This window comes from Stegostoma tigrinum, chromosome 21 (genome assembly GCF_030684315.1).
Source record: "Stegostoma tigrinum isolate sSteTig4 chromosome 21, sSteTig4.hap1, whole genome shotgun sequence".
Taxonomy (NCBI): domain Eukaryota; kingdom Metazoa; phylum Chordata; class Chondrichthyes; order Orectolobiformes; family Stegostomatidae; genus Stegostoma; species Stegostoma tigrinum.
In genome coordinates, this window is record NC_081374.1 from 46728966 (window position 1) to 46742227 (window position 13262).

Genomic DNA, 13262 nt, shown 5'->3' on the forward strand with positions numbered 1-13262 from the left:
ACCCCCCTCTCCGCACGCTCGCGCCCCCGCCACCCTTGCGACCCCCTCCCCGCCTCCCCCTCACCGCACCCAAGCCTCCCTTGCCCCCCTCCCCGCACCCCCCTCTCCGCACCCCCACCTCTCCGCACCCCCACCTCCCTCGCCCCCCTCCTCCCTCGCCCCCCCTCCTCCCTCGCCCCCCCCTCCTCCCTCGCCCCCCTCCTCCCTCGCCACCTCTCCCTCGCCCCCCTCCTCCCTCGCCACCTCTCCTCCCTCGCCACCCCCTCCCTGCACCCCCACCTCCCTGCACCCCCACCTCCCTGAACCCCCACCTTATTCGCCCCCCGCACCCCCACCTCGTTCCTCCTAGCACCCCTGCCACCCTCGCGCCCCCCTCCCTGCACCCCCACCTCCCCGCACCCCCACCTCATTCCCTCCGCACCCCCTCCTTCTTACCCCACCTCGTTCCTCCTAGCACTATCGCCTTCTCATCCCCTGTACCCTGCCTCTCGATTGCCTCCATCAATCCTTTCCATTGCTCTTCCCTGCGACACCCTCCGTTCTCCTCCCTGTGCCCTCGAACACTTTCGCCCACTACACCCCTTTCTTCTCGCATTCCCTCACCACCCATCCTCTCTCCTCTCCCGTCACCCCTTTTCTTCCTCAATCTCTTCCTCACCTTCACCCTCCCACCCCCATTCTCCCGCTGCTCCCACTCCGTCCCACCGCTGGCTTCCCACTCTCCTGCCCACCCACAGTCTGTACCCACTGATGCACCCCTTTACTCTCCACATGCCCCCGTCCCTCTGCCGCCCCGATGTACTCGATCCCTGCACGGATTCCCTCAGCCCGGAGCAGGCGGATCAAGTGTATTCTGTCTCCACTGGAGGCGGGTTGCGTCACTCGATGTTCGGGGCATCCTGTCGATTGTGACGCTACGGCCGGACGCCTGACGCCATGACGCAGACGGCTGCCATTGGCCAACTCGCAGAGTGGCCGCCTTCTTCCGCCACTTGGCGTGGAGCTGCTGGCGGCTGCCTCTGATTGGCGGAACGGCCTTTCCGCTTTGGCCAATGGAGTGACCCCTGGCAGTGGCCGTGGAACGGAGTCCCGGAAATTAGATGCTCCTCTGGGAGGCGGGTTGGAGGTAGGAAAGGAGGGGGGTGTTGGTGTTGGGTGGTGGGGTGGGGAGGAGAATTCTGTGGTGGATCCTGGGTGGAGGCAGAATTCCAGGGGGTGGGGAGGTTGAAGAAGGATCCCCGGCCTTGGTGGGGGTAGGATGCCGCATTTGAGTGAACTGGTAGGGAGCAAGGATCGCCGGGAATGGAGAGAGGATGGATCCCCGTGTCCGATGGGGGAGGGTTCGGGAGCGGAGATCCCGGCAGAAGCAATAAGAGCAGCTCGGCCCGGCCCCGGGGTGGGAGTTTTCATGTTGCTGAGGAGCTCGGCTCTGTGGCTTTTTTTTACCGCCGCTTGATCTCGGGCCATTGCGCCATTTCGCTCTCGTTTTCATCCAGTAGCTCTACCCTAGCACATCAGAGAGTAGTTTTTCAACATAAGCTGCAACGAACAAGGCGTCACCAAGAAAAGTCATAGAAACGCTTTGGAACATGTTCGATGCTGGTGCGCTTATAAACTAGATTTGATCTAGACATCAAAACCTTCACTCAAGTCACGTTTCACTGAATCAAGCACGAGTCTATGTTTCATTTGCAGTTTCACATTTCGCATGCATCACGGGATACATAGGCATCTGTAGCTTGATGTCTTAGTAAGTGTTAATGTGAGATGTGTTTGATCAGGTGGCTCTTTTTTTGGGAGATCTCATGTTCTGAATTTATATATATATATCTTTTTTTTTCTAAATACCGTACTACTACTGTACAGCAGTGGTACTTATTTTCCCCAGCAACCATGGGTGTGTGTGTGTGTGTGTATGTAGGTGTGAGATTCAGTTAAAAATGCTAGATATGTGTAAATAACTTGTTTGATAGCCCACCACCAGGAAAAACACCCATGTGTGACCAAAGAACCAGTAGTAAGCAGAGCTGTCTGTGGGCAATGCCTCTGTGAACCAAAAGGTGAAGGCGAGCATAGCGATCAAATCAAAATAAAATTGAAGGGGGTTATAAAAGACTCCACACCCCGCGGTGCTCACTTCCCCCAAAAGACAGTGAAAGTATTGATGGGCTTGTTCTCCAGGAATACTCCGGCACGAACGTAGCCACAGAAGAGGGGCAGGCAGTCGGCCGTAATGGCTGCCTGGAAGGAATGGTTCTTTTACACCATAAGCTTAAAGATAGATCCATCTTTTTGTATAATCTTTTCCAGTTTGACTGCATTAAGACATTTTCCGGTGAACGTGTTAGCACTACACGAGGACATGTTCAACAGGAGAACCTTGCCTGTCCTGCTGCAGGCTCATGTTGAGAGACACAATGAAAGTCCGGGATGCATTTTGACGTAAGAAAAGACGCAATTTAGTCGGAGATAGTAGGAACTGCAGATACTGGAGAATCTGAGATAACAAGGTGTAGAGGTAGATGTATACAGCAGGCCAAGCAGCATCAGAGGAAGGCTGGCGTTTCCGAAGGGTCTAGGCCTGAAACGTCAGCTTTCCTGCTTCTCTGATGCTGCTTGGCCTGCTGTATTCAGCCAGCTGTACACCTTGTATATCACGCAATTTAATCGCTTTTGGTATCATTACCGATCAATGAATTAGCAACAGAAATCATTTAATAGAATGTGCATTGGTTTTGAGGGCAGTGGTGAGTGAAAGACTTGTGATCACTCCACCAGTTTGAAACCTATTTCAGCAGTGAGCGCGCTAAGAACAAGAGGCCTTTCCATTTGAACCCATTGCTCAGCTCGGCAGCTAGATTACGTGGCGTTTAGAGAGAGTTGGAAATCCAGATGTTTATATCTGAGCACTACTTACATACCCGGCCTATTGTGTCTGAGGCAATGAAACTGCAGCTCCTTATGCTAAAGCAGAAATGCGAAATCCTGCCAGAACGTTCCAATACTTCACAGGCATGCCCCCTCTCCCGATACAAACTACATGACAGTCAAAAGCTTTAAAAACCGAGGCCAGTTGATGATGTGTAGAGCACTGGATCCGTTTATAATCTCATTGGTAAATGCTAACGTGACGCTCGAATGTGTGAAGCGAATGCAGTCCTCCTTGGCCGGGGCTTGGCCCGGATGGATGCGCAAGTTCCGGATCCAGTGCCTGGTCTGTTGACTTCTCTGCACCCCGCACCTTTTTTTGCTTCTCAAATCTCAGGGGATCGAGAAATCAATCTCGAATTTTATAGATCCAGAGCGCACCGATTTTTAGGAATGCAATATGCTCTTAGCGTCAGTACTTATTTTGAATAGACTTTGGGGGTTTGGGGTGCTGAGAATTCCCGGCGACAAAGAACAGAAGCTGCTGGAAAAGCTCAGCGGGTCAGGCAGCATCTGTGAAGGGAAAAAAATCAGAGTTAACTTTTCGGATCCGGTGACCCTTCCTCGGAACTCCTGACCCTTTGAGGAAGGGTCACCAGACCCAAACGTTAACTCTGATTTTTTTTTTTCCTTCTTCACAGATGCTGCCTGACCCGCTGAGCTTTTCCAGCAACTTCTGTTTTTGTTCCTGATTTTCACAATCTGCAGTTCGTTGGGTTTTTATTGAGAACTCGCAGTGCCTGGATTGAGGTGTTGTTGGGAGGAGCGACGTGTTGACATCTCCTTCAGCGCCCGCCGGAGCTGCCCTGACTTCATGTTTGACGGCCACTTGTGATGTTGGTTTCTGGCGAAATTCCAAAGCATGGGCTGAATCAGATTTGTGATTGACAGCAAGCATTGCCAAACTGGAGAGCGCAGTAGCAGTTAGTTGCCCCTTGAGAAGCGACCCGATCTGATTTCGGTGGGTATGGAACTCGGTCTGCAATGTTTGCATTTTGAGAAAGCCGGACCCTCGGGTTGGGCTATAGACCCAGGTTAATCGAGTCTCTCCGGCAGAAGTGTGGTCGGATGGATAAGGCAGCGGCCCTCTGGATTGGTGTCGGTTGAGTGCACAAACCACACGCAGTTTCGGAAATTAGAAAAACGAATGGTGAATAATCCCGGGAAACGGGGCAAGATTGGTAAATGGTCTGTCCCCAGAAGCGCGGAGGAACCCAAAAACTGGGCGCAGAGATTATTCCTGAGAGTGTTCGATGGGACAGTGTAGTTTAAGTTTTTACATCTAAAAGAGCGGCGATTATAGGCGTGTGTCAGAGGAAGTGCCTGTAGCTTTCGATACGCTTCATCAAATTTCCTTGACCTTTTTTCCCTAATCATCCGATTCAGAGATGTTATTTGCACACCTCTGGAGCAGGTGGGACTTAAACCCGGGCCTCCCGGCCTAGGGGTAGGGATGCTGTATCTGCGCGGCAAGAGGCCCCTTCCTAGTCCTTGATCTGCCTTTTTCCTGTTTACGTTCTGACACTTTTTCCACTTTAGCTTTGTTTAAGACTGGCTTTCACCTGTGGGAGCACTTTCAGTTGAGTTGCAAATGTTTTACTGGCAGTTTTGCTATTCCAAGTTGAATTAGTTCAGATTTGAAAGTGTTCATTGGGGCACAGGGGCTTCACACCCAGGAGATTACAAATTGCCTATCGGACGGCAAATGTCCGCTGCTGTTCGTCAAGAGTTTGAGTAATAGGCTATATTCCCCGCATCAAACAGAAATTGAATCCTTACCTAGAAATGCCTGGGTATATCTTAACTGTGCACTGGGTATGACACTCCGGTTGTTATTATTTGATTTGTTATGCCCTCAGTTAGAGGTGTAATCGTAGGAAAAGTAGTTTATATGTCAGTCATACACCAGGACACTTGGAGACAGTAAGGACTGCAAATGCTGGAAGTTAGAGTCAATAAATATGGAGCTGAAAAGGCACAGCCGGCCAGACAGCATCCGAGGAGCAAGAAAATCAGCGTTTCTCTCCTTGGATGTTTTCTGATTGGCTGTACTTTTCCAGCTCCACATTTATTGAATGTACCAGGAAACTTTTTTTTAACAATTCGTAAAGAAGAAGACTTTTAGTGACCAGGCCTTTAGTGACTTGCTGAATGATGTAGCACGCTCAGACCTTACCTCTTTGGCTCTTAAAAAAAAAACCCTTTTTCCGGAGATGTTATGAGACACTTCCTGGTTCAACTTTCTGGACACAAGTTTCTGGTTCACATTACTACTGTGTGCCTGGCGTCTTTCCAGTAGGTCTTTCCATTTAGTGCTACTGTCCTGCACGTATTTTCTGTTCAAGTGTGAATCGAGTTACCTTTGGGAAATCACTATCAACGCTGCCTTCGTCAGCCTATTTAGCAGTGAATTCTAGATCATCATTATTTCTGCCTAAACCGTTCTCCCCTGACTGGGGTTCTTAAATCATGTCTTCCATGCTTTTTGACCCTCTGCCATTGGAAACTGTTTCTCCTTATTTGCTGGATCTGAATCATTCATGGTTTTGAATACCGCGACTAATTCTCGGAAATGACTCTGCTTTAAGGGGAACAATCCCAGTGTCTCGCATGACTGGCCTCTCCTAGATCTAAATCAGTAAATCCCCTCTGGACCATTGGTCCAACCTGTGATATATGAAAGTTTAACGTCAGTTCCTAGCATTTATACTTTATCGAAATAAACACGTTGCGTTATGAAACAAAACCAGAAATTGCTAGAAATCTCAGCAGGCCTGACAGCATCTTTGGAGAGAAATCAGAGTTAACGTTTCCGGTCGGGTGACCCTTCTTTAGAACTGATGTGATGTGGTTTTACAGTAGTCTTCGCTCCTTCTATGTGCACCTTTGAATAACTGTACATCCGTGGCCCTAGACTATGTTCCTGCAACCTCTTTATATTGGTGGTATTTAGTTTATAATTCATCCTCTTCCTAGTTATCTTCACACTTTTCTGCGTTAAACTACAACTCCCTTGTTAACCCTTCTGCCTTCCCTATTGTTAACTATATTTCAGTGTTTTGTGCAAATACTGAAAGTAGGCCCAAGTTTTAGACATTGAACGCTAATTCTCAAACTGACTTCAGCGATAGGCCTCTGCACACTGTGCTGTGGTCTGAAAAAAGAAACTGTTTAGCAGTACTCTTCATTAGTTTCATCGCTTTGGTTGACATGTTCAATTCTGTAATGCTTTTCTGAGTGAGGTAGGAAGCCACATCCCGGCATTTGGACATCTTTTAGATGACAGTAGCCGGCAAGTTTTTTTTCGCTAGCTCACACAAGAAGACCACTAGGGGGAGACAGTGGCATAGTGCTCGTGATAACTGGCAAATGATCGAGGCTAAAGGTGCTGGTTCAAATCCCACCCCAGATGCTGACGATCATAAGTTCAGTGCAATCTGGAATTGAAAGTTGGGCTCATTGATGGTGACTGTTGTGGGCCAAATGGAATGGTAGGTTTAACGTATGATGAACGGCTAAGGATCCTGGGATTGTACTTAGAGTTTAGAAGGTTGAGGGGAGATCTAATAGAAACTTACAAGATAATGTATGGTTTAGAAGGGGTGGACGCTAGGAAGTTGTTTCCGTTAGGCGGGGAGACTGGGACCCGTGGGCACAGCTTTAAAATTCGAGGGGGTAAATTTAAAACCGAAATGAGACGACATTTCTTCAGCCAGAGAGTGATGGGCCTATGGAATTCATTGCCACAGAGTGCAGTGGAGGCCGGGACGTTGGCTGCCTTCAAGGCAGAGATCGTCAAATTCTTGATCTCAAAAGGAATTAAGGGCTACGGGGAGAGTGCAGGGAGGTGGAGTTGAAATGCCCATCAGCCATGATTTAAATGGCGGAGTGGACTTGATGGGCCGAATGGCCTTACTTCCACTCCTATGTCTTATGGTCTTAAATGCCACTTTGAGTCAGAGATAATTGCAGATTAAATAAAAATAATTGAAGAGATAATTAATTTCTTACATTTTGGTGAGATTTTCTTGTTCTCTGCCAGTAGAAGGAGAAACAGAGTTAAATTCAATGTGATTTTAAATCCAATGTGATTCATCTTTGGAACATTATGATCTCAAAATGTTAACTCTGTTTTTCTCCCACAGATGCTGGCTGGCCTGCTGAGTTTCTCCACCATTTTCTGTTTTTACTTCAGATCTCCAGCATCTGTCTACCTTGCCTTTCATGGAATCATAACAGTGCAAAACTGGCCCTTTGGTCCATTGGGTCGGTACTAACTCTCAGCTAGCACTTGGCACATATCCTGAATGTTATGACACTTCAAATGAGCTTTCAAATAGCATTTAAAGGCTGTGAGATTACCCGATTCTATAACCCTTCCCAGGCAGTGCAGTGCATTCCAGAACCCCACTACCCTCTGGGTGAAACCACTTTTCCTTAAATCCCCTCTGAACCTCTTGCCTATCACTTTAAATGTGTACCCCCTTGTTATTGGCCCTTCAACTAAGAGGACCAGCTTCTTTCTATCAACCCTGCCCATGCCCCTCCTAATCTTATACAGCTCTTTCAATCCTGCCTCAACCTTCTGTCAGCTTTGTTTTTCTGTGGTCTGATCTACTTGCTTACTTAATGGGTCTCAATTTGTGCTAATGTAATGAGATGTGGTTTATTGTCGTTGAAATGACAATTGTGTCTATATATATATATACTGCTACAAAACCAGTCTTTTCTTCTATTATCCCTAATAACCTCACAGTTCTTAAATGCCTATGCTGACTAGTTTCAAATCTGCTTTGGGAGTGCAAGATCTTAGAAAACGTATACTGCCTTGATTAAAGCTGGTCAAACTGGAGTTGAGGTTGTAGTTCCTACTCCCAAGGTTCCTATTCCTTGGTCTTGATGTTCTGTGTAGTGGGATCCCTCAGATTCGAGTGGATTCTTTTAAGTAGTTAATTAAGACATTTCCGAGTACAGTAACTTAGCAGTAGTTTGATGTAACAATGTAAATTGCCTAATTTAAATTGAGTTTTTGTCTCAGGAAGGATTTTACAAAAAGACAGCAGTGGATCTCGTAATTTCCCCTTTTGATTGAACTGATCTTAGGAGTCAAGCTGTTTCAAAAACAGTTCCACTGAAACTGAGATCTAGTGTTCCATCTGAAAGCTTGTGGCATTGTTTTATCGACAACTCATTCAAAAGTTAAACAAGGTGAATGGCTTGTATATCTGTGTGGTTTGATTCAATTTGACAATAAATGATACAAGCTCCCTGGCTTAACGTCTCATTTTCACAGTCTCATTAACACAAGGTGTGTATACCTGTCTTCCTGGCTTGATCAAATACTCAGCATGCTGTTCAGCTGCTTTCATTGTCTCAAAAGAGCTGTTATTTTATTTAAAAGTGGCATTCCAGAGCCTATATTCTCTGCTCCAAAGAAAACAACAAGCTTATGCTGCCTCTCTTCATAGCTAAAGCAATCCATCCCAAGCAACATCCTGGTAAATGACCCTTGCACCCCCTACATCATTCCTACAGTGCATTAACCAGAATTGCACACAGTATTCCAGCTGTGGCCTAGTCAAAGTTCTGCGCAACTCCAAAATAATCTCAATGCTCTTATAATCCATGCCGTGACTGATAAAGGCAAATAAATTGTATGCCTTCTTAGCTGCCCTATTAACCTGACCTGACCTCTTCAGGCATCTGTGGACAAGCACCCCAAGATTCTTGTCCTTTTTTAAAAATTCATTTGTAGGGCATGGGCATTACTGCGTAGGCCAGCATTCAATGCCCATCCCTAACTGGCCAGAGGACATTTGAGAGTCTACCACATTGCTGTGGGTCTGGAGCCACATGTGGCCCAGTCCAGGTGAGAATGGCAGATTTCCTTCCCTGAAGGACATTAGTGAGACCTGTAAGCTTTTTATAGAGAATACCTACAATGTGGAAGCAGGCCCTTTGGCCCAACAAGTCCACACCAAACCTCAAGGCATCCCATCTAGACTCATCCCCCTATAACCCATTTAATCTAGACAACCCTTATGCTAAGAACTGCAGAGAAAAAAAATCTAGAACCCACAGTGAGAAAGCATCCATCTCCATATTTCTGTATGTGTGTGCATGTATGTGTGTGCGCGTGTGTGTGGGAGAAGATTAAAAAAAAACTTTGGTAGATCAAATGAAAAAAAAAGTCTAAAACAAGTCAAGGCTTGAGCATCCACTGAGTCAAAGAACAACCATCACCCGACAGCATTTCTTCATTGTAAAAATCTAAAGAACTGATAAAAATCACTTTCAATTTTATCGTCTAGAGTTTTGCTTCTATCAATTGACAATGGTTTCATGGTCATCCATAGATTCTTTATTCCAGAATTTTTTTATTGAATACAAATTCCACTATCTGCTATGCTGGGATTTAGAGCATAGAACATAGAATAGTATAGTACAGTACAGGCCCTTCAGCCCACGATGGTGTGCCAAACTTTTATCCTAAACCTAAGTCTATCTAACCTCCACCCCTACCTTATACTATCATCCATATGCCTATCTAATAGCTGCTTAAATGCCTGTAATGAGACCGACTACACTACCCTCTCCATCAATGCATTCCTCGCCCCTACCACTCTCTGAGTAAAGAAATTTGAACCAAGGTCCACAGAACATTAATGATAATGGGAACTGCAGATGCTGAAGAATCCAAGATAATAAAATGTGAGGCTGGATGAACACAGCAGGCCCAGCAGCATCTCAGGAGCACAAAAGCTGACATTTCGGGCCTAGACCCTTCATCAGAGAGGGGGAACGGGGTGAGGGTTCTGGAATAAATAGGGAGAGAGGGGGAGGCGGACCGAAGATGGAGAGAAAAGAAGGTAGGTGGAGAGGAGAGTATAGGTGGGGAGGTAGGGAAGGGGATAGGTCAGTCCAGGGAAGACAGACAGGTCAAGGAGGTGGGATGAGGTTAGTAGGTAGGAGATGGAGGTGCAGCTTGGGGTGGGAGGAAGGGATGGGTGAGAGGAAGAACAGGTTAGGGAGGCAAAGACAGGCTGGACTGGTTTTGGGATGCAGTGGGTGGAGGGGAAGAGCTGGGCTGGTTGTGTGGTGCAGTGGGGGGAGGGGACGAACTGGGCTGGTTTTGGGATGCGGTGGGGGAAGGGGAGATTTTGAAGCCGGTGTAGTCCACATTGATGCCATTGGGCTGCAGGGTTCCCAAGTGGAATATGAGTTGCTGTTCCTGCAACCTTCGGGTGGCATCATTGTGGCACTGCAGGAGGTCCATGATGGACATGTCATCTAAAGAATGGGAGGGGGAGTGGAAATGGTTCGCTACTGGCAGGTGCAGTGTTTATTGCGAACCGAGCGGAGGTGTTCTGCAAAGCAGTCCCCAAGCCTCCGCTTGGTTTCCCCAATGTAGAGGAAACCACACCGGGTACAGTGGATGCAGTATACCACATTGGCAGATGTGCAGGTGAACCTCTGCTTAATATAGAAAGTCACTTTGGGGCCTGGGATAGGGGTGAGGGAGGAGGTGTGGGGGCAAGTGTCGCATTTCCTGCGGTTGCAGGGGAAGGTGCCGGGTGTGGTGGGGTTGGAGGGCAGTGTGGAGCGAACAAGGGAGTCATGGAGAGAGTGGTCTCTCTGGAAAGCAGACAAGGGTGGGGATGGAAAAATGTCTTGTGTGGTGGGGTCGGATTGTAGATGGCGGAAGTGTCGGAGGATGATACGTTGTATCCGGAGGTTGGTGGGGTGGTGTGTGAGAACGAGGGGGATCCTCTTTGGGCGGTTGTGGCGGGGGCGGGGTGTGAGGGATGTGTTGCGGGAAATGCGGGAGACGTCAAGGGCGTTCTCGACCCTCACCCCATCCCCCTCTCTGATGAAAGGTCTAGGCCTGAAACGTCAGCTTTTGTGCTCCTGAGATGCTGCTGGGCCTGCTGTGTTCATCCAGCCTCACATTTTATTATCCACAGAACATTAGCTCAGTTTCTAGATTAATACACTAGCAATAATACTACTAGGCCACTGCCTCCTCTCAAAACTTCCTCAGAGTGTCCTACTGTTCATTGTGTACTCCCATGTTTTGTTACTTCTTCCAAAGTGCAACACCTTAAATGTAGGGTTCGATTTCATCTGGCCACCTGACCAATTGCTTATATCTCCTGTAAATGGAACACCTTCCTCCTCACAGTCAACCACCCTGTTAATCTTTAACATTGTTCCTGCTTTTGTGTTATGTTATCTCTGAACTTATGTTTTATTGCTTCTCCAATTTTTTAGGTGTTTGTGGCCAACTGTTTCAGTTTCATTTTGATCTACTGCTTTGGCTTCTCCCCCTTAACCCCTTTAGAATATGTCTAATTTGCTGTAACCTCTTCAAAAGCCTCTTGTTGCTCTGCACATCTGGTTCCGATTGTGTCTGATTGCCCTCAACTGTTTATAGACAGTTACAAAGGTTCGCCTGAAAAGACAAACAAAACTTGCATTTCCTGACCTTGGATGTCCCAAATATCTTAGAGCAAATGAGATACTTTTGAAGTGTTCTAATATAGGGAACATTAACAGTAAACTCCCATAAATAACAATATGAATTGACCCGACAATAAATCCCTTACTTTTTTTTCAGAATACCACCATAAGCACTTTTATGTCCACCAAGGGGGCCCTGGTTTAATATCTCATCCAGAAAACATCACCTGAGACAGTGCAGCAGTCCGTCAGTACTACACTAGAGTGACCCTGGGCTGTTTGTTTTGTGATCAAGTCTCTAGAGTGATGCATTCAGCTGATTTGAGACTGACACATGGTCATAAAACACCCACAGTGTGGGAACAGGCCATTCGGCCCAAAACATCCACACAGACCTTCTGAACAGCGACCTACCCCGACCCATTCCCACTACCCTATCCCTGCATTTCCCATAGCTGAGGCAACTTACGCATCCTTGCACACTACGGATAATTTAGGATGGTTAATCCACCTAACCTGCACATCTTTGGACTGTGAGAGGAAACAGGACCACCTGGCAGAAACCCACACAAACACAGGGAGAATGTGCAAAGTCCACACAGTTGCCCGAGGGCAGTGTCAAACCTGGGTCTCTGGCACTGCGAGGTAACAGTGCTAACCACTGTGCCGTCCTGTCTCTTGTCTTTCTTGGAGCATTTGCCTTAAAGCTTCAACACGTGCCCAAGTGCCAAGTTGACCCAATGCTTTTTGCTGAAAATTCTGTTTCTGTGACCTGGCCACTACTTTTTTAGTTGTAAAGTGAAGCTGGAACAGACAGCAAAAATCTTTTGATTGAATGATACAGATTTATTGGAAAAATCAAGGAAGGGGTGAATAAGGAAAATATGAGCACTGGATTTAAAGTTTTACAGCTAACAAGGAAGCATTTTAACAAGAGAGATAGTAAGGACTGCTGATGCTGGAGTCAGAGATAACACAGTGTGGAGCTGGAGTAACATAGCAGGCCAGACAGCATCAGAGGAGCAGAAAAGCTGACGTTTCAGGTCGGGAACCTTCTTCTGATGACACTGGATGAAACTAAGTATTTTTCTGTTTTCAAGCTCATTCATGGCATATGGGCATTCTGGCTAAACTAGCTTTCATTTCTCATCTCCAGTTGCTCTTGAGAAGGTGGTGGTGAGCTGCTTTCTCGAATGGCTGAAGTCCATTTGTGTGTCTTCCTAACACCAATGTTGTAAAGGAGTCTGTTCCAGGATTTTTATCCAGCAACACTGAACGCATAGTGATACATTCCCAAGTCAGGATGGTGAGTGGATAGGAGAGGAACTTGCAGGTGGTAGTATTCCCGTGCATCTCCTGCCCTTGTCCATTTAGATGGTGGGTACTGGCTAAGAAGCCTTGGTGAATTTCTGATAGATAGTACACTCTGCTGCTACTGAGCATCAGTGTTGCAGGAACTGAATAGTACTGTGTCCATCATCATGTGAGCTACATTGTCCTGAATGGTATTCAACTTCTTGAATGTTGTTGGAGCTGCACTCATCAGGCAAGTATAAAGTATGCCATCACACTCCTGACTTGTGCTTTTTAGGCAGTGGACAGGCTGTGGGGGGGGGGTGCAGGAGGTGAGTTACACTGCCTGTCACCTGCTCTTATAGCCACTGTATTTAAATGGCTTGTCCAGTTCAGTTTCTGGTCAGTGATAGCTTGTAGGACGTCGATAGTGGGAGATTCAGTAATGGTAGCACCATTGAATGTAAAGGGGATGATGGTCATTGTGCGATGCAGATGTTGCCTTTGTTGACTTTAAAAGTTGCAGAAACACAGGAGCATGGCCAATCCACCGAGCCTGCACATCTTTGGATTGTGGGAGG

General features: G+C 47.1%; 1 protein-coding gene across 3 annotated transcripts in view; it reads left to right on the plus strand.

Annotated features, from left to right (window-relative positions):
• LOC125462930 (mucin-2-like) overlaps window positions 1–13262 on the plus strand; it is a 50547-nt gene that overhangs the window by 11080 nt on the left and 26205 nt on the right. The window contains exon 1 of one of the 3 annotated variants that reach the window (XM_048553445.1): window positions 1003–1126. The exons of the other annotated variants lie outside the window; for them this stretch is intronic. Within the exon in view, the coding sequence (XP_048409402.1) occupies window positions 1101–1126 (26 nt within the window). The 5' untranslated portion in view covers window positions 1003–1100. Of the gene's footprint in view, window positions 1–1002; window positions 1127–13262 lie in introns of those variants that run through there. 3 annotated transcript variants of the gene reach the window in all.